Source organism: Chionomys nivalis, chromosome 5, assembly GCF_950005125.1.
Source record: "Chionomys nivalis chromosome 5, mChiNiv1.1, whole genome shotgun sequence".
Taxonomy (NCBI): Eukaryota; Metazoa; Chordata; class Mammalia; order Rodentia; family Cricetidae; genus Chionomys; species Chionomys nivalis.
The window spans coordinates 67,990,237-68,018,215 of record NC_080090.1 but is presented as its reverse complement, the minus strand read 5'-3'; the positions used below and the strand labels follow the sequence as shown (position 1 = coordinate 68,018,215).

Here is a 27,979-nt window from a genome sequence, read left to right as displayed (position 1 = left end):
CTACTTTCCAGTATTATTTGTTAGCACAAATGGGAACAGGGGAAGATGACTAGCTGGGTGTATATGTCAGCCACTCACAATGATGCAATTTTTCCTGTATGGTTTTAGTAATCGATGTATACTTTGTCTTTTATCAGTGAATGAAGAATGGCTAGAAGGGGAGTGTAAAGGGAAAGTTGGCATTTTCCCTAAGGCTTTTGTTGAAGAATGTGCAGTCAAGGATTTGGAAGGCACTCCCAGAGAAGTCTAGGATGCTCTAGAACCTACAAAGCTGAAGAAAAGGAGTGCTGTTTTTGCAAATTTACCCATCCCTGCTGTGTACTATCCAGACATGTTTGCAAATGTTATCTAACTTACCATTTTCCTATTAAAACTGAACCTGTCACACAGAAATGAGAATTTGAGATAAAGATTTCCTTGTAGATGAGAAGGGGCAGATGCATATATTCTAGAAGGGGAATGAAGAAGTCTTATTGGGTGCTGGCTAGCCAAATGTGTTGAACTTTAAAAGGATTCCTGGAGCTGTATGTCAATGGGCGAAACAGACCAAGATATCCAGTGTCTAAGCCCAATGGCTGAGTGGGAATATTATTCTTCCCGAACCTTAAGAGTTTGGATTCCAGAAGCTAAAAGCAAATTTACATGTAATTCAGAAGACATACTTATTGTAAAGAGAAGCTAGGCTGAATTGGGCACCCATGAAATAGAACATTCAGTTCCATGAGAATCAAGCTCTTAGAATAATAGTTCTTCATTGCCTTGTCAGATGGACATTTACTAAGAGTTCAATAGTGAACATATGTCACTAGCACTTGAATGATGGATGACAAGCTGTGTTCAGGAGGCAGTCTGCTGCCCATTAAGAGAGAAATTCTGCTGCTTTACATGTATTATTCAAGACTAACTCACATGGGCGGTGGTGGCGCACGCCTTTAATCCCAGCACTCGGGAGGCAGAGGCAGGCGGATCTCTGGGAGTTCGAGGCCAGCCTGGTCTACAAGAGCTAGTTCCAAAGCTACAGAGAAACCCTGTCTCAAAAAACAAAAAACAAAACAAAAAAAGACTAACTCACATGATAAAGCACATTTTGGTGGTCCTTTCAGGATAACTGGGGACAGGGACCCCTAAGCACTAGACCATGGGACTTTACTGCCCTGTCACTCCTTGCAGCACATAAAGTTTTGCTAAGTATTTTTCAAGTTTGTAGGTACAAGTAAAAAGTGGTTAGGAATGACATTTTTTTGTTTGTTTTTCAAGCCAGAGTTTCTCTATATAGCCCTGGCTGGCCTCAAACTCACAGAGATTGAGTGCTGGGATTAGAGGTGTGCCCCATCACTGCCTGGCAGTTGAGTTTTACATGGAATCACAATCGAGGAGAACGACTAGTCAGTGTGAGCTCTGATCCCTAGCACACTGTTGAAGTTGCCTTTGGAAACTTTATTCTTATTTTTTTAAAATTAATTTATTATGTATACAATATGTACACGTGCAGACCAGAAGAGGGTACCAGATCTCATTACAGATGGTTGTGAGCCACCATGTGGTTGCTGGGAATTGAACTCAGGACCTTTGGAAGAACAGGCAATGCTCTTAACTGCTGAGCCATCTCTCCAGCCCCAGCCTTTGGAAACTTTAGACAAACTGAAGAGAAGCCACAGCAAGGCTAAGTTATGTGGTGTTTGTCAGAGTCAGTGGAGTTTAAAGGTCAGACATAAACAGAAAGCTCCTGCTTTACCGAAGCCGCTCTCTTAAAGAGCTGTGGCAGCCTGTTTCTAACTATCATTTTCCAGAACAATTCACTGGAATGCTAAGAAAAGCAAAAGAAAACCCAAAGCATACTGAGTTGTAGCCATCTTTGCTTGCTCCTGCAGATGGGTAAGTAAAGTTCTAAGGGGTGTTTTGACTTCTTTGTATCCTTTAAGGCAGAATAAACACTCCATACACAGATCTGGTTGGAGAGAACACGGTTTAATTAAAGGCAAAGCTGATTTCAGCAGCTGCAGATCTTGCACAGACAGACAAGAGAAAAAAAAAAACAAATTAAATCAAATCAAAACACAAAGGAAAGTTTATTACACAAAACCAGTTGAAGATTCTCCTCCTCTTCCTCATTATCCCATATTGAGGATGGCAAGGCAAGGAAGCCCGCCAAGAGTCATAAAACATTCCAAACACCAAATTCTCATGCAGACTGGGGTTGTAGATGGGAAGTGGGTACTACTGGGAGGGAGCTGGTAAACCTGTTGGCTGGTCTAAGGTGCAAGAATCAGGGACATTTCCAACATCAGAATGTTGCAGCTGTCTGAATGCAGAGCTTACGCACACAAACTGGGTGAAGGCAGCAGGGAAGAAACAGGGAAGAGGACAAAGGTGGACAAATGGAGGGGACTGGAGCAGCACAGAGGGTTTCATTTGCCATTGGGTGGGGGTGGGGGGTTTCACTTCTAGACCTTTCAAAAACAAAACAAAACAAAACCAAGAAAACCCAAATACCATGTCAAACTAAAAGAGCAATAGCATTAAGCCTGGGGCTCCAAGCACTCTTTCTGAAGAGCAATGAGCACTACCTCACCCCTTCTCATTGCTGGGGCCACCCAGATCCCATGACACCTGGGTTCCTGATGTGCTTTGCTCTACAGCTGTCTTCCAGCTCAGTTCCTCCTAACTACCACACTCAGCCCATGCCCTCTGGGAGAGCAGATAGCCATGTGTGGGGACACACACACACACGCACACACACGTGCACACACACACCTACCTCCCTATCCTAGCACAGCAATTGGACATTTAGATTGTTTCCATAATTTCCCCTTAAAATATTACTTTTCCAGGAAATGACTAACAGAAATGCTGTCCTTCTGTTCCTACACAGAACATCTTCAGTCCTCTTTCCTCCCAATAAATATGAAATAAAGAGTTTATTCCTTTCTTTCGCCCTTTTCAAAGCGGCGTTCGTTGTGATTTCTTCTGTGCACGGTGTGCATTTGTCCCTGTTGCCTTCAATTTTGTTCTTGAGGTGAATGAAGGCTGGGAGCCTGCAATGGGCAGAGGCCTGGCTCCTCTGTAGCGATGCAGGCACTACTGCTTCCTCCTCTTCAGACCGTCATTTGGGCCCCAAGTGCTGGCCCTATGCTGCTGCTTCTTGGTGAGATGTTGCACAGGTTAGGGATAAAACAATTACTAGGATACAGCATATGGCTAAAGGGGTGGAGACTGGTGCAAGAGGCTGGTAAGCAGGATGGGGACACAAAACCAACTTAACAAAAAATAACCACACTGAAAGCATCCACCTATTAAAATGTGTTCCAGGCTACGCATGGACTAGCCTGCCTTCTGTGAGACTGCTTGCTACGCTACTGCAAAAGTGTAGGAATCAAAACATTAATTTGGGATCTTACAGCAGCCACCTGCTGGGCTAGCCCAGCAGCACCACCCACACTGCATCCTCGATGAGGGCTCGAGCACCTACAGAGTGAAGGGCATTTCCTGCTGGAGTTTCCAGGCTGGAGGAAGGCCTTCCAGAACCTTCTAAGAGGCCTGTACTCTCCCTTATGGAACACTCTCACTGGCTTAAGAGGTCAGTTCCCTGTCCTGTCACCACCGACCTCTCACGGGAGCACAAACGGGACTGTCTTTGCTCCACACTGACTAGAAGTACACCGGTGTATGGAAGAATTCAGTGTGTTATTTTGCTACTGAGAGTAATAACAATAAAAGATGTTTAAGAGTAATTTCAACTACATTCTCAGTCAGCAAAGCACTCATAATGGATTCCTATTTTATTCCCCAAAGAGGAAAAAAGGACTGAGAAGTTCCTATTGGCTTCTCCCATCTGCCTTCCCTTCTCAGCTTCCACTTCCCACGTGTTGGGGACATGCGCGGTGGAGAAGGTGAGAGGCGTGCTATTAGTAACGGAGTGAAACAAACAGCAGCTCCTCTCTCCTCCGGAAAGCCCCGGGAACCAGAGTTCCTGATGGGTTTTTCTTTTTGTTGCACTGCGAACATTTCGTGCACACTCAGCGGGCTGGTGGAACACTTACACCCTCTCGACAGCAAGAAACAGACAAGAGGGCTGCCACCTGCAGGGACTGTGTGGGCCAGTCCTGCAAACCCAACATGCCATGGTTTATGGAGCCTTCATTCCCTGGGTCGCTACTGTGGCCTCAGTGTGGAGGGTTCATGGCACCTTGTCCCCGCTGTTGTTTCTGCTTCTGCTGCATTAACAACTGCTCCAGAGCGGAGGGTCCAGGATGCATCATGGAACTGGACCAGATAGACTGAAAAATAGCCCAGAAAATTGTCAGCAGAGGTCAAATGTCTTGGTCATCTGACAGGGACTTATTTTAAATCCTAGCTAGTCCTAAAGGCAAGTATGTCCTCTAAATCCCAAACAACTCAGCTCTAAGAAAAAGTCACCAAGAGACTCATTCCTTAGATTATTTTAAAACTTCAAATAGTGAAAGTACAGTTTTTAACCCCAAGACAAGAGTTTCCATATGTACCCTAGACTGGCCTGGAAAGAGTATCCCTTCTAGTTATATCATTCTGAGATTACAGCATGTTTTAAGTTTTTCTACTAAAACTCATATGGCATAACAGAGTAAGTTTACTATATATAAATGTTTTAGGCAAACAAAACATTTAAAATTATATACTCTTAATTGGTCAAATAATTATATACTCTTAATTGGTTAAATCAATCACACCAAGATAAACCAAAATTTTAGGACAAGGATGAAACTAAACCCTTGACACCACACTGAGTTAGCCCTCATGGAGGAAAGCAGAGGAACTTCCACAGCAGGAGCCTCGTGAAATCTACTCACCTTTAAGTTTTCCATGAGGACAGCGGAGGAATCCTCCATGGAGGGGCCGTGGCCTGTCCAGGTGCCACTTGGAGTGCTAGCCTGATGCCAACTGCTCTCAGATGATGATGTTGCTGAGAGATAATCAACGCCAAAACCACCCATGGCTGAGAGATGAAAGTGGTAAGAATTCAGAATGTTTTATCAGTGGCCAATATCAAGCTCCAGGCAAAGTTAGAGCAAGTCATATCCTTTTCGCCTGGTAGAGAAAGAAATGTGAACCTACCTGGTTTATCAGTTTTCCACCGATCTGCAGGCCGCCTATCCCTGTTATCTGGCGTTCCAATGGGTCCAAAATTAGAGAATGGAGCAGAATTATGGTTATGTGTTGGAGGAGAACTGGGCAGGCTGCTTGGGTTGGAGGAATGAGGAGACTGGCTGGCTGGTGTTGAATGATCTGTTAAATAATAATAACAACATACGGACATTAATAAGTGTTTTACAAACCAAACCAAGAGCTGTTTCCTTCAGATGTGGTCATCCAAATGTGAATGAGAGCATTACAATAAAGCTTTGGAGAAAAGGCCACCGAGGCAACCTGCCAGATCACTAACATGTCGGAGTGCACACAGCCAAGTCCACCTTACAAAGAAAACAAACTGCAGGAAAATTTATCAGACATGCAGTTCTGACCTGTTTCACTTACATATTTACAATTTTTATCCATCAGAATGAGAATATCTTGATCTTAAGAATTATTATAAATCAGACTTTATGAAACTGAAACAAAAGGGGTATCTTGGCAGTTAAGAGCCCTGGGCACTCTTCTGTAGAACCAGGGTTTGATTTCCAGCACCCAAAATCAAAACCATCTATAACTCCAGTTCTAGGGGTTCCAATACCCTCTTAGGGCCTCCATGGGCATTGTACACATGTGGAACACAGACAAACGTGCAGGCGAATGCTTACACACATAAAATAAAAATAAATCCCCAAAACATTTTTAAAAAAACAAAGAAATATGATAATATAGAATCTGACTAATTCTTACTCAATATGGATGAAAAGAAAAGGCAAATTTTATAATTTAAGAACTAGTTGATACCTGAACTGGCAGGAAGTGATGGAGACCAAGGGGTCCCTTCAAAAAGGGAGTACAATGATGTTTCTTGGGAGGCAACTGAGGGGTTCAGTTCTGCCTTGGAGCTGGTTGTCAGGTTTTTCCCATACACTTCATTGAACACACTGCTGTTTGGATATCGTTCCTGAAAGATGTAAGTTAACAGTCCAGAAAGAGAGATGAAGAAAGGCAGCATCACATCCACGTATGCTCAGCAGACTAAAGCTTTCTTAGTAAGACAAACTCCCAAAGACTAACTTGTTTCACTTTTGTCTTCCTCTTTACCTTTCTTTCATTCTGTATTTTGCTTTCCATGTAAACTATCTGAGGCAAAAAAACTGGGTTATTTGACTGAATGATTAAGCTCTAAGAAATTCAGCATAAGAAACTTAAAAGGCTCAAATTCATGATCTATAGGTCATCAGTCTGCCCCAATCAGACAAAGGAGGTAAAATTAAGACTCAAAAAATAATACTACACTGAAAAGAAAATAATCTATACTAAAAACAGTAAGCAAGACTCTTAACTTTACTTACCTGATTGACAGAGAATCCAGTGAGGGACAAGAAAGAAGATGAATGTGACATAAGTTCTGAAGGCTTCTCCAATAAGGATTTCTTTAGTACCAGAAAAAAACAAAACAAACAGTGATTCTTTCCATTTTAAAGTAAACAGATTATCAAAGCAAAAAGATCACCACTACCAGTCCCGTGTGTACAGTGTGAGACTCGGGAAAGGTTAAATTCATATCTGTCAGTGTCATAACACCAGCTATGTGCCGGTTGCCACAGGTGAGGCAGAACCTTCTTTCTTAGGTTTATCTGGTCCAGTGCAGAGATGCAGGCAGAAACCAGGAGAGCCTGAGGTATGACCCTCAGGAATTCCCTTAGCAAAAGATGATAAATTGGCCGGGTGGTGGTGGCGCACGCATTTAATCCCAGCACTCGGGAGGCAGAGGCAGGCGGATCTCTGTGAGTTAGAGACCAGCCTGGTCTACAAGAGCTAGTTCCAGGACAGGCTCCAAAATCACAGAGAAACCCTGTCTCGAAAAAAACCAAAAAAAAAAAAAAAAAAACCAAAAAAAAAAAAAAAAAAGATGATAAATTATCCTGGCACGTTTTACTCCCTAAAATGTTAAGAATATTAATGACTTTAAAAAAGCCATTTAAAACCATTTTGATAGCTGGTTTTGTTTTCATGCTTCCTAAAGCAGATATACTTGTGACATACATTAAACTACTAAGTTGAGATTCTATTTAGTGGCCCTAAGGAAGTTACTGGAGTAGGGGCGAGAAAGCTGGTTTCTCTAAATGCATGCTATCATTAGATAGCAGTTCAATAATGTGCTCAACACCCATTACATGTAAAGCATTTTACATATCATGTTACTACACAAATATTACATTATCAACTATGTTAAGAACCAGAAAAGGGCTCGTTTTCCATTTTTTTTTTTTTTTTTTAAACGTGCAAAAAAGGAGAAACATTTCAAGGCCCCACTTGTTCTAGCATCAGCTCTATTTCCAACCAAATGGGCAGGAATAAGAAGAGTTCACGGACGAGAACAGTGGACAGAGGCACCGCCTGCAGCTCAAACACCAGCAGAAAGGTACAAGACAGGCACACGTGTGAGGCAGCAGTGCAGCAGCAAGCCGCTGAAGCTCCTATGCTCTATCCCCAGGGAAGGGAGAAACTATCATAAAGCTACTTTTATTTCTCCTGATTCTATGATTAATACAATTCAATTCTCTAAGTATTTTATTGCTCTCTATTTATGGGGAAAAGTTAGATAAAAAAAGTTCAAAAACATTTTATGTTGTATTAAGATGTAGCAAAGGGGAAGGGATTTCATGATGTATACCTTCCTTCCATTGTTTATACCCCACACCCTCAATTACAATATGATGTAAACACTAGTGAGCATAAAGAATGACATTCTGCAGCTGAGTTCTAGAAGACTGTTTTAAAACAGGTATCAGTAACCACTTCTTACATTTTATTCTATATTATTCTAATCATTTGCATTCTAAGTCACTCATTTATAGTACTCTAACTGTTCCCGAGTTTCATTTTTACCCATTCTGTTTTATGAGTCCAACTTTGAATTCAGATTAGTGCTCTTTTATGGTTCAGTGAGTTGAGCAAGAAAAAGCCATCAATCAGTTGTAAAACGTGGAAGGTATTTCCTTTAATATTTAGAATACACTTGACTTGTGAGTTCAGGTATACATATTACCTAAAAAAAGAGTTAACTGGCCAGCATCACACAGAGTATATGCAGACCAGTCAAGATGCTTTCTGGCTAACCCATATCTGGGCTATGACTATAATCTGGGGGAACTAGAGTCAGTACCACTGCTACTACATTATCAGGTTAATTTCAGGCAATACGGAAATTATAAAATTATAAAAGCCTCAAAAAAGAAGCTGTTAGAGAAAGTAGCAGAGTTATGTCAAATACATACAAAGAGGCTTCGTCCAGGAAGAGAGGCGAGAGGACCCAGCAAAGCTGGGTAAAGATCAGGAGGGTTAGAAAAGATCAGCTCTTCCTCTTCCTCCAAGGCAGCCAGACTCTTTAACAGGTCCGGAGGAAGCAGAGGGGAGCTCTTGGGATCCTAGTGACAGAAAGGATCACTGTGAGATGCAATTAGGGACAAAAGCACATAAGAATAGTAGCACGATTAGTTGGACAACACAACTAAAGCCAAGAGTAGAGGCGTAATTAATTGTGATGTAGCATACAGACCAAAAAGTTGAAACACAAACGCAAAGTGACACAGCCAACAGAGAAGACCGAGTCCTAGAAGAGTAAGCTATGACTAGAGCAGGACGTAGGTGTTAAGGCAGCTAGTGAGTAATGTGGCACAGAGAGCAGCTCCTTCAAAGTTATACACCTGTTTCTCTTGAATAACAAGAGCAAGGAGATAACTGACTTTGTTCCACTCAAGAAAGCAATTTGTTTAAATATCCATGAAACCTATTTTTAAACTTAGACGACTCAACCTAAGTAAGGAGCTCTTCTCAGAATTATCTATCATGATGCCATTAAATTATTTTTCTGTCACACCAGTACAGTTCACTAATCAACTATTGAACTCTTCAGTTCCCCAAATTAAACATGTATGACTCTGAAGAGGCCAAGTCCTTTACAATGCCCATTTTTGATAAACTTCAGTGTATCAACTTGAGAAATTCTAAAGCTCTGCAACCCTAGGCCCATCTTCATGGAACATGGTGATAGGAAGGAACACACACCTCAAATGGCATCCTGGGCACAGGGTCCTGCTCTGGACGGAAGACTCCTGGGGACCGTTTGCTTCTGCGGTCCATATTTGGTTGCTGTGCCATTACTGCTCTGTTATCAGCCATGCTGTAGGAAGAATCCCAGTAGAACTCTGGGACCTTGACTTCTGAGGGATTGTGGTTATATGGCTCCATGGGGAAAGGCTTCATTTTTTTCTCTAGAGGCTGCTGCTGTATTACAGGAGGTTGCAATGACGGCTCAAACAGTTTTATAGGGTCTTGGGTCTGAAGGTAGTAGGGCTGTTTCACAGGCATAATTTTCCCTAGTGGGCCTTGAACCTGAGGGGGATTCCACAGCTGTTTGGAGGCATCTGCCTGTTGATACTGAAAAAAGAGATGGCTGTCAACAAGTCGAAGATAAACTGCAATCTTACTGATAGACAATACTCAGGATTCAGAGAGTTGTCTATGATATTTTATAACTAAGACTTTAGAAAAAAACAGTTTCCTTAGTCCTTAAGATTTTTCAACACTCAGCAATTCTGAGAAGGACCTTGAATCCCCATCTTTATTCAGTTCAATTATTTAAGAAGCTCAATGAATGTGTATGTGAGACAGAATGTGCTTCACCCTTCTGTTTCTTGTGCTGTAAGGACATACCATTTAAGATTGGCATCACATTCATCTCACCACCTCTTCAAGATAACAATTCTATTTCAATTCTGTTATTTATGTTCAAGTAAGAAGTATTATGGCACAGGGGATCGGGAGGATGAAAGCTGGTAAAGCAAGAACCTGAGTTCTGTACCCAGAACCCATGCAAAAATGCTGGTCATGATGGCACAAGCTTACAATCTCTGTGCTAGAGAGGTGGAGACAGGAGGACCTAGGGTCAGCTAGACTATCCTAATTGGTGAGCTCCAGTCAGCGAGAGACCCTGTGTCAAAGGACGTGAAGGACATTTTTAAGGTTACACTACAGCTGTCCTCCAGCAGACACTCAGGGATGTGCATCCACCTACATCCTATACACTCACACAGTCACATTATGAAAATAAGATTTACAGAAAATCTTTAATAGAATCAACAATTAAGTAGCATGGAAAAATGATAGTGAAGATCACTACCCTTTAAAATAAAGCAAGAAGGTAAATGTTCAAACTTCCTAACAACACAAAGAATACTCTTGTATTCACACAATTACGGTAAGCCTAAGCAGGAACAACCTTAAAATTTAACTAGTATTTATTAATGGCCAAACACTGAATTCTCTCGGCATTTCTCACTATACTAGCTGGCTATATGCACAACTGTTGCCTACCTGCTGGAATCCAGAGTGATGAGGTGGGCTTTTCCCCAAAGCTGGTATGACTTTTGTAGGGGATTGCTGTTGCTGAGCTAGAGCTTGAACCTGCAACTGGCTTGTAGACTGTGCTGTTGGCTGAGCTGGTAAAGATGTAAGGGGTGTCTGGGAAGGTGGCTGTGATTGTTGAGGTCCCTGGTTCATTGGCCCTGGTCCAGAGGGCCGTTGCTGGCTGTAAGGAATGTGGGACTGTTTCCCAGCTTGCACCTGGTTTCCTGCTGGAGAGTGAGCTGTAGACTGAAGAAAGGTTCCTGGGACAGAAACACCAGCTGGGAAGGTGTAACCTGAGCCCATAGAGAATGCCACAGGAGGGGGGATAACATATGTTGGGGGCGGGAACCCTTCAAAACAGAAGAACACAGCTTTAGTTCTAAGAAACTTAACAAAAGAAAGGGACAAAATTTGAGGGGAGAGTGTTTCTAACACATTATAAGAGCAACAATCAACCATGCATGGTTTAAACTCAAATTAAGAAATACAGACTATAACTTTTCCTTTACACATTAATCAGACTCTCCTAAAGATGCTTCTCATGTTTAATGATAACAATTCCTTCATGGTAACTAATCAGTACTTATATGGAAACTATAAAAAAAATTGGCTCAACAAGAATCCTCTTAGTATTAGAGAATTTAATTAAACTTCTTTCTCCTATACATTAGAACATGACACTAACGATACAAAGCATCCAGGAACTGAACAGAAACTCCGTACAGCTAAATTAGGTAGAGAATGTGTACCTACCTGGTCGGCTGGGAAGAGGAGGGAAAGCTCCGGGGTGATGAATGGGGATGAACTGAGAATTATTCGCTTGACTGGGAGTTTGAGTGACAGGTGTTTTCCTGGCTTCAGACACTGGAGTCTTTCTTAGTTCCGCCTGGGATTTTACCTATAATCAACAGAAGCAAAACTAACTATAAAAACCTGGTCCCCGTGTGTTAGGAAAAACCACCACTCTAAGAAAAAAATTTAAAATCTCATTATGTCCAAAGTATGCTGAAGAATCTTAAAGTCATCTAAGTTAAATACAGGAAAGTCAAGATAAATTACCAGTTAAAGAAACAAAGGCTTAGATTTACTAGTAGGGTTATTTTGCTTTCACATAACCACAGAAAAACTAAATAAGAAAAAGGAAAATACAAACCATTTGTTGTATAAGATACCTCATGTCAACAGGCTAAAAGCCTTGCCTAAGATCTTCAGCCATTTGGTAAGGGTCTCTTCATGCTGAATTGTGATTTAATGAAAACTATTATTTTACAGGTGACATATAATGGCTCTCAGTTTAATTTCAACCAGGGAGCACTTGCTCAGGCTCTTTAAACTTGTGAAAATACTTCCAGCAGCAACAAACAGGCCCGAAGTTCTAAACATCAAGCCAATAAAGAAACACCATGTGCAGTGTTCAAGGTTGAGCAAAAGGCAAGAAAATAGACAGCAGTGGCCAGGCAGTGGTGGTGGCGCATGCCTTTAATCCAATCCTAGCACTTGGGAGGCAGAGGCAGGCGGATCTCTGTGAATTTGAGCCTGGTCTACAGAGTTCTAAGACAGCCAGGGCTACACAGAGAAACCCTGTCTTGAAAAAACAAAAAGGAAAAGAGAAGGGAAAGGAAAGGGGAAAGGAAAAGAAAGACAAGGGGAAAGGAAAGATGGGAGAAAGGAAAGGATGGGAAGGGAAAGAAAAATACAGTAATCGAAAAAGAACTGATATTATGTCATGTGAATTGTATGCCAAATTTTTGTTCTTATTTGTATTGTTGAAACAGGTCTGCTAAGCCTTGGCTAGCTTAGAAGTTGCTATGTAACCCAGGCTGGCCTCATACTTGTAGCAATCCTCCTGCCTATTATCTTCTAAGTGCTGGGATTACAGGTAGGCACTGCCATGCCTATATGCCAGACTTATTTTGTTATCTATTAGTAGATTTGAAATGGATAGAGGACAGAAAAGGAGATTTTATTATCAGCATGGCTCTTACTGGGAGGCCACTACAGAGGACATATAGAATATGCTGGACTTAGTCCCCAAACATAAGTCTAGTTAACTTGATGGGTGGTGTGGGAAGTCCTTCTGTCTATGTGTTGCTTTTATTGGTTAATGAATAAAGAAACTGGCTTGGCCTGATAAGGTAGAACAGAGCTGGGCGGGAAAACTAAGCCGAATGCTAGGAGAAAGGGAGCGGAGTAAAGGAGAAGCCAGAGTAGCTGTGGAGACAGATGTGCTAAAACGACCTCGTGGTAATATACAGATTAATGGAGATGGGTTAAATTAATATGTAAGGGTTAGGCAATAAAAAGTTAGAGCTAATGGGCCAAACTGTGATTTAAATAATATAGTTTCTATGTGATTATTTTAGGGCTAAGCGACCGGGAACCAACAAGCCACCTCCCTTCAACAGATGGGATTTTGCTTTGTTATTTCTTTGCCTTTCCTTTGTACCCTCTGTTCAGGTCATTCCCTACATGTATGTGACTTGGAAGATGGCTTCATCAGTAGAATGCCTGCAAACATGTGAACTAGAATTCAACCTCCAAACCCACATAAACATGCCAGGCGTGGTGGCGTGCACTTACAATCTCATCAGGGAGAAGGCTCACTTGCTAGTTAGTCTAGCCTAACTGGTGAGAACTAGGTCAACAAGAGACTGTCTCGAAGAAAACAGACGGCCTTCCTGAGGCTGATACCTGCGGTTGTTCTCTCACCTTCAGATATGTACACATGTGTGTACCAGCAAACATACAAACCATACAAAGTGTGCTCACACAAACACTAAAAAAGAAGGGAACCACATTATACTTGTTTCCCCCTTCTATTAGGCAGTAAACTGGAGGTATGTATCCTTACTTACAAGAGCCATCTACATTTCCCACAATGAACTATCAAGTCACACAGCTATTTAAGTAGTCACCAAAACATTAACGGTATTAATAAAACAGTCAAGATCCTTTTACACGATATAAAATTACTTGGTATCTCTTTGGAAAAGCATAAAAAAAGGCTACAGAATAGCTGGGAAATGGTTTTCTCAGCAAGACTTGATATTACTCCAAGATATTACTCCATACAACACCACTGGCTGGAACAGGTACAATACCAAGAAAAGGTGCTTCAGTCTTTTACAAAAAAGCTTTACTTTGTACAGTGATTCTTTTATTTATTTTTATATAGATTCACTATGTAGCCCTGGCTAGCCTGGAACTTACTATTCTGATCAGGCTGGTCTTTACCTCAAAGAACCACCTGCCTCTGTGCTGGGTTTAAAGATATATATATATATATATATATATATAAAATAGTGACTCTAAGGAAAAAAGACAACAAAAACTATAAAGCTGTAATAAACCTCTGATTCTATTGGATGCTATGAAACCTGAAAACTCTTCTGAAAGATTAGTGATAATTATACTTTCCAAAGAAAAATACAATCTTGTGTGGAGCACTTAAAGAGAACGTCCTCAAATTGATAAACTAGCCATCTACCACAGCTCTTTACATACCTTCCTATGCAGTCAAAGAATGCACTTAAACTTCAGAATGGCCAATGTACCCATCTTCATGAACAAAACGAGAAACCTTGCCTTTTGTATGAGCCTTCCTCTACCTGCTTTATAGTTCAAATACAGCTTACCTGCACTGCCACACTCTGCTTTTCTGTTTCCTGTAACTTCCCTAAGGTGCATCTCCTGGTCTCAGCTCTCCTCTTGCTGCTGTCCTTCTTTCCATCATCCTTAGTTACAGTTATTCCTTTGCTACAGTCCCTGCTCACCTCTTTGGGAGGAAAGCTTCTTCCTTGGTCTCTGTTCACTTCTCGTGGTTTAACATTCTCTTTGAAGGTGACCACTGGTTTTTCTCCTGGGTCACAGTTGTTGCTTGGATTTCGGCCTGTAGATAGCACTGACTTCAGTCCTGGGCTTCCATCAGTAGCTAGTGACTCTATCACAGATGTTTCTTGTAGGATGAGGTTCTCTTTGGTTTCACTGGGGTCTTCTAATATTAATTCTGGAATTTCTGTGATAAATAACAATTTCCCTACCTCATTTTCACACTGAATCAACCTAAAAAAAGCAAGAATGTGGATTTATTATGAAAAACAAACTAACTTCAACAGGTGAATATATTTTTAGCCCCCCCTTCAAAATGATGTGATGGAAAGAGAACAATACAGAACCAGACAGCATAAACAATATTATTCAGTAACCAAGACTCTAATGAGTACATTTCACATCACACACTCCATTCATTATTCTCCTGCCCTACCCGTGTTTCTAATAACTGGTTATATTTACAGAGCATGACTTATGATACTAGTCTAAGTCCTTGACATAGCCTATAAGGTAGTTATAAATACTTATTTTAAAGAAAGGGAAGCTGAAGCTCAGAAATGGTAAGTTTAGTTATTTAAGCATGCAAGCATCCAAATGTACCGAGCATAGCAGAAATTTGAATACAAGCATGAAATAATAGTAACTGTCTCTGAAAAGCACACAACCCACCAGGAAGATGCAAGAAACATAGACCTAGAAAAGAACAGAGCTAGAAATAACTTGAACCTAACTCGGAAACTTGTATTCTTTCCCTACACCAGCTACCACCTTCTGCTTTGTCTCTAACTAGTATTGCCTGCTCTGCCCTGACTGAAACCCATCAGCACATCCTTGCCATACAAATCACTCACTGAACCTGAGACTATCCAATTAAATTCAAATGATACAGATGGCTTGTAAGCTGGAGCAGCACACAATAAATAAGACAAGACTAATTCTTCTTATCACAGATAACAGGTAATGTAATAGTAAGAAGAGAGACATTTAAATAAACTATGATCACCAGGGTGATACACTACAAATATCAACTTAGTTCATCATCAATAATATTTACACCATAGTCGAAAATATACATGAGGCACATGTCTGTCTGTGCTGACAAAGCGATCAAAAAGGAATGTAGGAGAAAGCCATGGGCATACCGTGGCTGATTGTCAGCAATCCATTTCCCTATGGAGATCAAACGCTGCTGTCGTATTCGTCTCTGTTGACCCTCTTTGTCTCCTGTAATACCCTGATGGCCTTTGGAAAAATCCAAGTTCCTAGAAAGGACAGAGTACATTTAAGAAGATTAAATACTTAAGAAATTTTCAAGACAACCAAATGCAAAAACTTCAAGATGTTTCCCACAGAGGACACAGACCGCATATAATCAGTGGTGTTTGCTTGAATTTATACTTCCAAAGATTTCAAATACAAGAAACAAAGCAAAAACCAAATATCAAAGTTTATTATATTAATGTAATATTTTTACTTTCTAGGTAAGAAACGAAAATAATCTAAGTTTTTCTTATTAATGATTCTTTTATTATAAGAATAAACTATTTTTTTATTACTTGAATTGGGTCCTAAGATTAAACCCAGGTCCTTGTCCATGCCAGGCAAATGTTCTATCACTGTATGAAGACCAAGCAATTTTATAAATACCCGTTTTCTAAATAATTTGACTAAAAAATAATCATAATGTTAAAGGTCTCTGAAGCACATTTATTATTTTTTATGTGTGTGTGTTTGCCTCCATGTATGTACCACATGTATGCCAGATATTCCCAGAGATCAGAAGAGAGCAGATCTCCTAGGACTAGAAGAGTGTTAAGTGGTTTTCAGTTGCCTTGTAGGTACCTTGTAGGAATCAAACCTGGATCCTGTGCAAGAACAAAGAACCGCTCTTACCCACTTATTCTACTCCTGCAATGCCTGCTAAAAACAGTGTCAGTGTACTTTAAGACTTCTACTCTGGGCTGGAGAGATGGCTCAGTGGTGAAGAGCACTGGCTGCTCTTCCAGAGGTCCTGAGTTCAATTCCCAGCAACCACATGGTGGCTCTCAACCACCTATAATGAGATCTGGTGCCCTCTTCTAGCCTGCAGGCATACATGCAAGCAGAACACTTTCTACATTGAAAAATTTTCTAAATCAGGAAAATGTGCAAATGTCATAAATTATATAGATAGATGTCTAAACCAATGTGAAAAAAAGAGTTCCTAAAATCTCTTGTCAATAATTTTAAAAGAAAAAGAATTATTTAAGTCAGGGGTGATGGTGCACGCCTAGAATTTTGGCATTTGGGAGATGGAAGAAGGAGGACAGCAGGTTTGAAGACAGCTGGGCTACAAAGTAAAGCCATGCATATCTCCAAATCCAAAGCCATGAAGAAAGCTAACAGCTGAAGGGCACACAAAGTGAGAAAAGTCCCTACCTTCAGGATTAAACCTGATAAGCCTTATAATAAAACTATACAAAGAATAAAAAAGCAAAGTGAAAAAAGAATGGAGTTCCTTTTTTAGAATGTTCTTGTAAAATTGGTGTGTTTAATGCAGGAGATAACGCGCACACAGAGAACAACTACAGGTATCTTTTCCTATCGCTCTTGGCCTTATTCCCTTGAGATGGTCTCTCACTGAACTTGAGTTTGACATTTTTATTTATTTTGCTTCCAGTTACACACTGGGGTTACAGGTACATTCAGTTATGCTTGACTTTTCATATGGATGCTGGGATTCACTCTAACGCTCGCATAAGCGATCTTACTCACAGCCATGCCACACTGTCCTATCACTAGTACTAATTTGGAAAAAAGAAAGTAAAGTATTAACTTTTAGTTAAAATGCAGTCTTTGCTGAGAATGGCTTGGTGCAGCACATGACTATAATACCGGCATATGGCGAGCAGAGGCAGCAGGACTACCGCATACTCAACACCAGTGCAGTCTATGCAGAAGTTTCTACCCAGCAACGACTATGGAGACTGCCTCAAAAAAATGAAATAGTCTGGTCTGGTGGCACACACCTATAATCCCAGCACTCAGTAAGCACAGGCAGGTAGAGCTCTGTGAATCTGAGGCCAGCCTGGTCTACAGAGTAAGTTCTAGGCCAGTTGGGGCTTCATTGTGGGACCCTGTCTCAAAATACAAGAATGAATGAGTAACAGAAAGCTTCATCTTTCAGACATCTTTTAATCTTAAGGTAAGTTTAAAAAACAGAATTTAAGTATCACCAGGTAAAGCAATTTTCTGTTCCATTCTTTTGTTCTGTATTTTTTAAAAACACTTCACACTGATTTAAAATCTGTGCACGTGTGTAAAAAACATACAGTAGAGGGTGTGTGTATGCATGCATGCATGCCATGGTCCACGACCCCCCCGCCCCCAACCCAATAAATGTTAAAAAGAAACAACAACACACTAAGTAAGCTCAAATCAAAGGTTCACCACATAGGCCAGATTCCTACAAATTTTAACACTGCAACAACTTCACAGCTGTTACCTGAAAGAAGGTCTTAAAGCCAAGAATCCTTGTAATTCAAACTCTTCTGGAAGAGGTGTGGCTAAAGAAAGGAAGACAACAAAATTTGTAAACATTTCAATTAAAATCCCATTATTTGGAAGAGTAATATTTACAATATGAAAATAGTGAATAAAAAAAGATATCAAAAGAATGTGATGTCCATTCTCTGCTTTCGTACCTCACACTCTGCTAAGGACAAGTCATCTAACAAAAGCCTGCATGACAGCTTTGGCACCTAGATAATCCCCTAAAATTCAAATAGGAAACACTCAAGGAGCTGGCACAAAGAACTTCCTCATCAGCTGTCTCAGGAAATAGAGCTTCAGTTGGGTGTGGTAGTGCATGCCTTTAACCTCAGCACTCAGGAGGCAGAGGCAGAGAGATCTCCGAGTTTGAGGCCAGTCTGGTCTATAGAGCGAGTTTTAGGTTACTCAGGGCTACAGAGAGAAACCCTGTCTTGGAGGGAGGGAGAGAGGGAGAGAGGAAAGAAAAAAACAAATTAATAAGCCAAAAGCTTAAAAAAGCCAAAATTAGAATACAGAGCTTCAGATCAGATCTACTAACCCAATGTTCAGGCTATAACATGACCAGTTATCCAGTGACAATACTAATGTCATTGAGAGCTTATAAGAAATAGCCTAAAAAAAGATCCAGGTGACTCAATGCAAATTACTAATAGAGAGTAAAGCTCTATGTTGTTCAGTGCAGCCCTATCATGAGGAAAATTTAAACTATGAAAGTACATGCATGTGCATACGTATATTTGTGTTATCAGTGGAGGCCAGAGGACAACCTCAGGTGTCACCCTCAGGAATGCTGCCCACATCTTCTGAGAAAGGGTCTCTTATTGGGCTGGAGCTCATCAATTAGGTTAGACTGGTTAGCACGTCTTATCCCTATGGCTGACAGAATTCCAAGACTTGGAGCCCTAGGAATCGTCTTGTTTTCGGCTCGCTGGTTCTGGGATTTCAGGTATGCTAGGAATTATTCATGTGGGTTCTAGGTCTGCAAACTCTAATTTCAAGGAATCCAAACCTTTCTGCTGACTGCTGCATGGCATACATGGCATGAATATATATATACAGGCAAAATACTCATACATGTAAAATATATAAATCTTAAAACAAACAAACAAAAACCCAGGACAACTTGCAATGATAAAGATGGGGGAAGAAAAAGATAGAACTTAAACATCATGAATGCCTACTGTAAGGCCTATCAGAGAAGCTATATGCTGAGGGAGTTCAGGAGAATTATCCACAACTACCTACTTCATCAGTACCAGAAGTCAGAGCCTCTTTGAAACACTGAATTCAAGTAAAACAAACATACTTCACCAAAAGCCCAGGCTCCCTGGCTTTCAACCTACCCCGTGTGCTGGAGAACCACAGAAACAGTACACAATTTAGGCAGCTCTTACCATTAGTACTTGAAAGATCATCTTCATGGGGATGGAAACTATTTAGAAGAGAAATTAGCCAGGGCCAAATGCTGCAAATTAAAAAATTTGTATTTTATTTTTATATAAGAAACCAGAACATTAATAAATTATAAAAATGGCATCTATTAGAGTTCCTGGCCTAATTTATTAAACAAAACTGAAGTTTTAGTTCACGTAAACAAAAATTTTATGTCAAAAATAGGAGTATCTAAAAACCTGTACTACAAAATCTACATTAATATCAAAAGGAAACTATGTATCCCAATCATGACAATATAAAAAAGGAAGGCACTTATGTAAAGAGAAAGAATTTGGAACTAATGAGATCAGGGGTCTTAATGAGATCCCATCATTTATGAATAAGTCACTTCTGTGTTCATGCCAGGCTAAAGCAGAAAATTCAGAAACTTAAACAACTAAGATATGCAGGAGAGGAACTTTCTACCACTGCAAAATCTTTTTGAAACATTATTTCTACAATCAAAAGTACACTGAAAATGTCATTCATCACTAAAATAAAAAGTTTTTAAGAACTGTCTCAAATGTTGCCGGGTAGTGGTGGCACAGACCTTTAATCCTAGTACTCGGGAGGTAAAGGCTGGCAGATCTCTGTGAGTTTGAGGCCAGCCTGGTCTACAGAGTGGGTTCAGGACAGGCTCCAAAGCTACACAGAGAAACCCTGTCTCAAAAAAAAAAAAAAAAAAAAAAACCCAAAAGATTTTTATGTCAAGTTCATTCTGAAATGTAAAAAATACCTCTTCATAATATAGCAACGGGGGAATACAGGAGTCACAAATTTCTATCTAAGACTTGTGTGTCTCACATGAAGAATTCAAAAATAAATGAAAGCATGCATAGAAGTTTTCATTTCAATTTCCTTAGAGTAGGAAGAAAACACAGTCTTCATTTGTTCAAGATTGTTTTAGAAGGCAGTTCTCCTGTGTCTATGAACATCAAATGAAACTACCTTAAAACGTCATAGCACTTACTACTGCCTTTCATCCACCACTGCTTCCTCAAAGATTCGAGGTCGGAGTCTTAGCCAGTCCATGGAGACCTTGACTGCGGGAAGGGGATAGGCATTGTAGGACTCCTGAGAATCGTTCTGGAGAGGACATTTGCAGAGGATGCCAAGAAAAGACACTTGGAGAGTAGGATAGAGAAAAAGATTCAGATTTTAAACAGCACACCAGTTCAAAATATCAACTATGAGCTTTCTGCTATATTAAACACTCATGCATCTTAGTTTCTTTCTAAATAAATTTTCAGCTAGGCATGGTAGCCCACAGTTATACTCCCAATACTTGAGGCTAAAAATAGGAGGACCGTAAGTTTAAGGTCAGCCTGGGAATACATAGTAAGATTATATCAAAAACCAGAAAAAGAGAGGAAACATTTTCTTTTCTGTGTTCAAATATTATATAAAGCAGATGAGTGTTAATATTATATAAGCAGACAAAAGGACAGAATTTGATGTTTAAGTCTCCTTCCTGATCCAACAGCAAGAAACATAGGAGTTGACAAGTGGTGATGGTGCACACCTTTAATCCCATACTTTGGAGGTACAATCAGGCAAATCTCTGAGTTCAAGGTCAGCCTGGTCTACAGAGGGAGTTCTAGGACAGCCATGCCTGTTACACAGAGAAACCCCCGTCTCAAAAGCAAACAAACATTAAAAAAAAAAAAAAAAAAAAAAAAAAAATTCAACTAACCAACCAACCAAACAAACAATAAAAAACCCAAAGAGAATACAGGACTCATTTGGCTATATCTATAACAATGTCTAATTATGCAAACTGCATCTTTCAAAGTTAAATGGCATAATACTCACTAAAGAGGGCCAGCAACTGGGTCCAGCATAGCTGTTCATCTTGGCTGTAACTATGCTGCTCTGTTTCATTGCTAAAGTCACGAAGATGATGAAGTTGAAACAGGTTAATGACAGTGACATGAACTAACTGCTGAGAGTTGAAAGCTTTTTGGAACAGCAGCTTCTGTAACAGGAGACAAAAATACTGCATATATTATCAAGAGCAATATGTGTTTTACACACAAGAATTAGTAATTAACTACATTTAGAATCACAGAGTAGTGTAATAGGATTACTGGACAAGTGAACTATCCCACTCTTAATTCCAGTATTTTATAGGTATCTAATGTCTACAAAAAAAAACTCTTCTCTAAAAAAATTTAGGCACTACCGAACAAACATTTTTGCCCTAAGAAACTGTCTACGTATTGAAAAAGATTTATCAACTTTTATTTTATGAATATTGTTTTCATAAACACCAATATTAGTATTAGCCTGTGTACCATATGCATGCCTGGTACCCGAAGAGACCAAAAATTGGTGTTGGATTCCCTGGAAGTGGAGTTATGGATAAATGTGAGATCCCATGTGGGTACGAGGGATGGAACTTGGGTTTTCTGGAAGAGCAACCAGCATTCCTAATTGCTGAGTAATCTCTCTAGCTCTGGAAACAATATATTCTTTTAATATGATCTGATAAGATAATGATAATGCTTGGAGTTATACATATATTTAGATATCTTAATCCATTAGAGAGGTTGCCTTGTAAGAGACATACATATTGAATAAAATGTTTTATTTTAGTTGGGCAGTGGTAGCTCACGACTGTAAACCCAGCACTGGGAGACAGAGGCAGGCAGATCTCTGAGTTCGAGGCCAGCTTCATCTATAAAGTGAGTTCCCAGATAGGCTCCAAAGCTACACAGAGAAACCTTGTCTCAAAAAACCAAAACAAGTTTTAAAAGGACAAATGATTGAAAGCAGATCTATGCAGTGAAATAATTCCAAAAATAAGATTCAAGTAGTCCTTTAACCCTTGATACATGAAGTGTGACAAGATTTGTCCTGAACTTTTCACTTATATGATTTTTACCAAGTTTTATTTATCTAGTAACAACTTTGTTTAGAGTAACCTGCTGAGCAGTATAGAATATTACCACACAGATTCTCATAGCTGGTGGTCTCAATGTAGTTATATTTCTGTTTTAACATCTGTGATGGGAAACTAAGTTCCTAATAAAGTTGACAGCAACTAGGATGGATTTTTTTTTTTAGCTGTAGCCAACCTTTCTGCATTTCTCCCAGGGGAACAGTCTGGAAGATAGCAGACTCAAGTGTTACTACTCTTCTGGTAAGACTGACAATATACCAGATGTAGTAGCTTATACCTATAATCTCAGTACTTGGGAAGTTGAGACAGAAAAGTTTGGCATGATTGTAATGACTGCAGCAATTTTGAGGTCAACAGAGGCTAGAGTGAGACCATATCTAAACAAAACAAAAACCTCAAATAATAAAACCAGAACTGACGATCCTGACAAGATGCCTGCAGTTGCAGAACCACTGCCTGGGGTTCCTGCTGCATCCAACATGTCCGTCGTCTTTACTGAATTCTGAGATCTCCCCCTCTCTCCCTCCTTCTCTTCTTCCCTCCCTCTCTGTCTCTCTCCATCCATCCGTCGAGAGAGGCAGAGTCTAAAATAGCCACTGTGAGTTATATAAGCAAAGTCTTCTACATTACTTTGGAGAAAAATTCGGATTTGTTTTTGATAACTCAACCTCCATGTGATCTGCCATTCCACTGTATTTGCTGATAATGTTAAGTCCCTTTCCAGAGACAAACATTATTTAATTTCCTAATCTCTGACAGAATTTTCCAATAAAATTTCTCCTTCAATTTATACACCTATCCTTCTAAATGAGCTAACCATTTATATTGGTTATACTTTTAATCCAACACGTCTATTCAGATTCCAACATTCTTTTCTAGACTAAGTAGTTGAGAACACTCAAGTCCATGTTTCTTTTACATATGCAACCCTATAAGTACCATGGCATAAGTTCAAACAGGAAGGAAGGAAACAGAAGAAGACCAGGAAAGATTATTTTGCAATACACTATTTCTATTGCAAATATATCTTTTTTTCCCTTTTCTTTCTTTCTTTTTCTTTTCTTTTTTTTTGGATTTTTCGAGACAGTGTTTCTCCGTAGCTTTTGGTTCCTGTCCTGGAACTAGCTCTTGTAGACCAGGCTGGCCTCCAACTCACAGAGATCCGCCTGTCTCTGCCTCCCGAGTGCTGGGATTAAAGGCATGCGCCACCACCGCCTGGCCTAAATATATCTTATAAACAATGGTTATCTGTAATTATTTTACATTGACTATATTTGGCTAATTTATGCTTTCACTGTGCAAGTTTTGTGTTACTGTTTGTTTTGGACAGTTTAGACTATGTAGCCCTGGCTGGCTTGGATGCCATGAAGATTAGGTTGTCCTCAAACTCATAAAGATCTACTTGCCTCTGCCTCCCAAGTCCTGGGATTACATTAAAAGTATGCACCATCCAGTCTAACCAAGTATTTAAACCCCTTAAACGCAAGACTTCTTAACATTTAGTTATAGACAGCTTTTCTATACAAAGGAGTAACCCAGAAATACAAGATTCAGAGTATCTGGTTCACTACTGATTTCAGCGCCTTAAACATTAATACTGAATAGTCAAATATTTCAATATATTTAAGATTCTTAAATACATTTAAAATAAAGTAATGTATACCAGACTGTCTTGTTTCTTAATACATTCCACTTTGACCTGTTTTGTCAGCTGGTAGGGGTGGGGGTCAATGAGAAGGTTGCTACAACATGTATGGGTAGCACAGCTCAGAAACTAGGAGTCTGGTCCTCTGGGTGTATCTTAGTGGGAAAGCATTGTTAAGAAGCTTATACTAGGCCCCCAGTTCCATCCTCAACACCACAAAAAAGACAAAAAGTCTAAGTTAATTCTCTCCAAATCTTAAGGTTTCTGTTTTAGAGAAGACAAACATTTTTTTGTTTTTAACTCGAACCTTAAACTGTTCTTCCAACTTCTCTCGAAGAGGGCTCAACTTTTCCAAACTCTTACTCAGATATACATGGCCGTGGAATTTAATAAACGCCTTGATGAAGTCAGAAACACCCCACTTGGTTTTCAACTCATCCCGGCTGAAATGAAAGAAAAACCTGCATGAATCTTAAACAGCACAATTAGCAAAACCCCTACAATTGGATTTATCTTGTAAGCTACTTGAGCACCCAATAGATAGGAAAAGGGTCCTAAGTCTAGCTTCATAGCTTACAACTTAGATGAGTCTGCATTTAACTGCAATAAATCACATGCTGGGTACAAATCAGTAACTGCACACAAAATAATTTTGGTATTAGATTATAAGTTTAGAGATAAAAGAGAAATACATCCCTGGCCAGTATTTCCTGGACACCAAAATTTGAGAGATTAAGGTTCCAGGTTACACAAAATTCTCTTGGAAAAAAAGTCAGCCCTACCTTTCCAGTGCTTTAGAAAGTGCTTTCTGTAGATTGGTGGAGGCAGCTGGGAAAGGGAATTTCACAGCAATGCTTCTGCAGTAGTAGAAAATTGTGGTCAGGTGATCTCCTTTGGAAGAAGCTAAGATAGCCAACTGATTGTAAGGCTGACCTAAAGGAGAAAGTTAAGATTCTAAAGTCACCAAGAACCAATCCTGCTATCAAGACAGAAATGCTCAGTTAAATCCTTGAATTAATAATGCAAAGTACTGTTTAAGGCGGATCTCATGACTATCAATCACAGCTGGGTGTAATGTGAAACCGCACACATTAGTGATGGCACACCCTATCACGGGCAGGTTAAAAAGTCACACAATTAAATACTGAGTATGGCAGCACACACTGTAATCCAAACACTCATGCTCGGACAGGAGGATCAGAGTTCAAAGGCATATTGGGCTACAAAACTAGACTTTCAAATCCTGTACAATAGGATCAATACAATAAGCACTCATGGATTCCGAAAGGGTTAGCTAGTAAATTTCCTTGGCACTGTGGGTGATGAGGACTCATCACAACCACTCAGCTCTGCTCGTAAGGTGTATCATCAGCTCCACTTGAGATATTTTCTAATATCTAAAGAAATCCCAACATAGTTTTGCATGAATTGTAACATTACATATCTGCTATTAAGCTCTTTAATTCAAGAACGCCAATTTTGGGACCATCAAAAATATTATCTTTTAGGTGACTGATAGCTTTTCTAAGGAGAAATAGCTATCCTGAAAGATCATTACTCTATTGGACAATTAAGAAAGCTAGAGTTGTAGAGACATTATCAGATTACATCAATTCCACTTATACTGGCTTTCTAAAAAAGTAACTTAAAGAGAAATTCATTTTTCAGAGTATAAAAGTGAAAAAGGAAGAAATGAAACTCAATGATCTTGAAATTCAACATCTACTGCTTCAACACACTTCAAAAGTAGAGCCTATCTGTTAGTGCTATAAAGAACAAAGTGACATTGTCAGCCTTAAAGTGGCAGGCCCACTCACCATTGGAGGGGACAAGCTGAGCTGCATGCCTATAGTAGGACTCTGCCTGGCTGGTCTGGTTTCTGTATCGAGCTAAGAAGAAAAAGAAAACTCAGTTTAAAACCAGATAGATATACACAAATATACACAAAAACCACCAGGAGGGCATGTCCAAAACAGCTAGAGCTTTGAATTCTAAAGATAACAAAGACATTAAAATTACTTTAAAGGCCATTAAAAATAGAAAAATTTAAAACAAATTAACTATAGGATTATGTGTGACGTGTCCATCCAGCCTTCTCTATTTGAGACATTCAGCATGTAACCAATTTTAAAGCTTACCTAGCCCCCATTTTCAGGTCCTCCAGTGTCATGCATCACCAGCTCCCACTATGGACTATGCTGGTGACCTGGAGCCGGCCCACAAGAAGGGGTGAGTTATATGGCACTTAAAAACAAAACAAAACAAAAAAACACTATACAATATGATCTGAAAATTAAATATTTCTTCAATATCTTATAGAGTGATTTTTGAAAAATGCCTCGCATCTACTGCAATATTAAGGTGTGTGCAAAGAAGACATTTAAAGCAAAACCATCCTAAACACAGTCGCTGCATCTCCTTGCAGAGCTCACTGATATCTTTGATGTGACCTCTCATAATGTCACTCATTTATGGCATTAAGAAATCTAAAATCTACTAATTTAAACACACTAATGTTTCCACTCCTTGTTATTTCAGGACAAAACATAATCCTATAGTTAATTTATTTTATAACCTTTTTAGGTCACCTTAAAGCAATGAACAGAAAGTTATATAATAATAACCCCAGATAAAATATATGTGTAACGGAAATACAAATTTAACCTTCAAAAGGAAGCAACATGAAATGAGCTTTCAGTGCATCAGCAGGAAGAAATAACAGACAATCTAGTTCTCAAAGAGGTTAATTTACAAACTTTATTCCAAAGGAGTTCAAGTTTCTAATTTAGAAAATACAGCATCACTTTGATGATTTACCTTTGACTACATTTTTAGCGTTTACTATTTGCCTATATCTGGATCAAATCTGAAAAGAATTTAAATTTTAGTGAGTTTTTTTCAAAATTCTTCTGCCAATCTCAAAACATAGAAAAAAAAAAGTAAGTTCTTAAAGGGGATTTTATAATTTCTTCGTATATCAATCTAAACCACACATGCATATAACAGGCTTCTTCCTATGACTATTCCAAAGAAAAGGATGAATGTGTTATCAATGTATACATTAATTAATATAATTTTCAAAGGCTCACCAATGTCTCCAAGGTGGACGAGGCAGTGCTGGCAAATGTAGGAACAGGAACTGGACTGTGGCTTCACTATGGCGCTGGTGTGCGTCTGTTTATTGCTAATAATTCCCAATTGGGAAGACTTCACACGGCATGGCAAATCTACATTAAACACCGTACACAGTTCCTGTAATAACTGAAGAAAAAACACAAGCAAAATTTAGTGAAGTCAGAATGTTCTAACAGTAAAGTTTACAAAGAAGATATGCATCTATGTATCACATGCTGCTGAGACTACCATACAAATTGTATGCGGGTTAAATTTAATCTTTGATTGGTTGATTCTCATTATCAAAGCATTTTCAGATAAAGCATTTTTAAAAAACCAACACACACACACACACACACAAAACAAATCAGGTTAAAAATATTTTATTATCCATTTAATTACAAATAGATGAAATTAAAAATATTTACTCAATGTTCAAGTATTTATATATGTACCACTTGTGTGTATTTTAATTGCTATTTCATCTATTTGTAATTAAATGGATAATAAAATATTTTAAAATTGATTTTGTGTGTGTGTCTAAGGGAGGTGTGCCACGTTGTTACATGGCACATGGGCAGAAGTCAGGACAATTTGCAGGAGTCAGTTTGTTCTTCTACCCCATGGGCTCCAGGGATCAAACTCAGTTATCAGCCCTTGTGATAATAGGATTTTAAAGACTATGCACTGAAAAAAAACCTCTGGTCAGTTCTTTCAGTGCTGCTTGTCCACACCTCTATATTGGCTTTATTTTGGTTTAACCATTTCATTGAATGAAGAAAAAGAGAAAGAATGACTATTTATTTACTCAATGTGCAAGTATTCGTATATATACCACACGTGTGCAAAAAGTCCATGGACATCAGAAGGACCTCTGGGACTCAAATTGCAGAGAGTTGAGAGCTGTTATGTGAGTGAGCACTCCAGTCCTGTATAAGAGTCAAGTGCTCTCAACTACCAAGTCATCTCTCCAGTCCAAAATAGCAATTTTTCAAAATCAT

The 27,979-nt window shown here is 39.4% G+C and overlaps 2 protein-coding genes across 6 annotated transcripts in view; one reads left to right on the top strand and one right to left on the bottom strand.

Annotated features, from left to right (window-relative positions):
- The window catches only part of Ncf2 (neutrophil cytosolic factor 2), a 28,955-nt gene extending 28,575 nt beyond the window's left edge, over positions 1 to 380 (top strand). The window contains exon 15 of the mRNA XM_057769871.1: positions 138 to 380. Within this exon, the coding sequence (XP_057625854.1) occupies positions 138 to 250 (113 nt within the window). The 3' untranslated portion in view covers positions 251 to 380. The remainder of the gene's footprint in view (positions 1 to 137) is intronic.
- Positions 381 to 1,955: 1,575 nt separating this feature from the next.
- The window catches only part of Smg7 (SMG7 nonsense mediated mRNA decay factor), a 62,846-nt gene continuing 36,822 nt past the window's right edge, over positions 1,956 to 27,979 (bottom strand). For 4 of the 5 annotated variants that reach the window (XM_057769519.1, XM_057769517.1, XM_057769516.1 and 1 more), the window contains 19 exons: positions 26,954 to 27,125; positions 25,682 to 25,753; positions 24,647 to 24,797; positions 24,172 to 24,307; positions 21,130 to 21,292; positions 20,288 to 20,441; positions 19,278 to 19,348; positions 17,837 to 17,897; positions 15,495 to 15,614; positions 14,295 to 14,583; positions 11,275 to 11,419; positions 10,489 to 10,871; positions 9,181 to 9,552; positions 8,391 to 8,540; positions 6,462 to 6,542; positions 5,911 to 6,070; positions 5,092 to 5,262; positions 4,827 to 4,972; positions 1,956 to 4,277 (listed from right to left, as the gene is read on the bottom strand). In XM_057769519.1, the coding sequence (XP_057625502.1) occupies positions 4,164 to 4,277; positions 4,827 to 4,972; positions 5,092 to 5,262; positions 5,911 to 6,070; positions 6,462 to 6,542; positions 8,391 to 8,540; positions 9,181 to 9,552; positions 10,489 to 10,871; positions 11,275 to 11,419; positions 14,295 to 14,583; positions 15,495 to 15,614; positions 17,837 to 17,897; positions 19,278 to 19,348; positions 20,288 to 20,441; positions 21,130 to 21,292; positions 24,172 to 24,307; positions 24,647 to 24,797; positions 25,682 to 25,753; positions 26,954 to 27,125 (3,111 nt within the window). In that variant the 3' untranslated portion in view covers positions 1,956 to 4,163. The remainder of the gene's footprint in view (positions 4,278 to 4,826; positions 4,973 to 5,091; positions 5,263 to 5,910; positions 6,071 to 6,461; positions 6,543 to 8,390; positions 8,541 to 9,180; positions 9,553 to 10,488; positions 10,872 to 11,274; positions 11,420 to 14,294; positions 14,584 to 15,494; positions 15,615 to 17,836; positions 17,898 to 19,277; positions 19,349 to 20,287; positions 20,442 to 21,129; positions 21,293 to 24,171; positions 24,308 to 24,646; positions 24,798 to 25,681; positions 25,754 to 26,953; positions 27,126 to 27,979) is intronic. The other variant, XM_057769518.1, reaches the window with a different exon arrangement.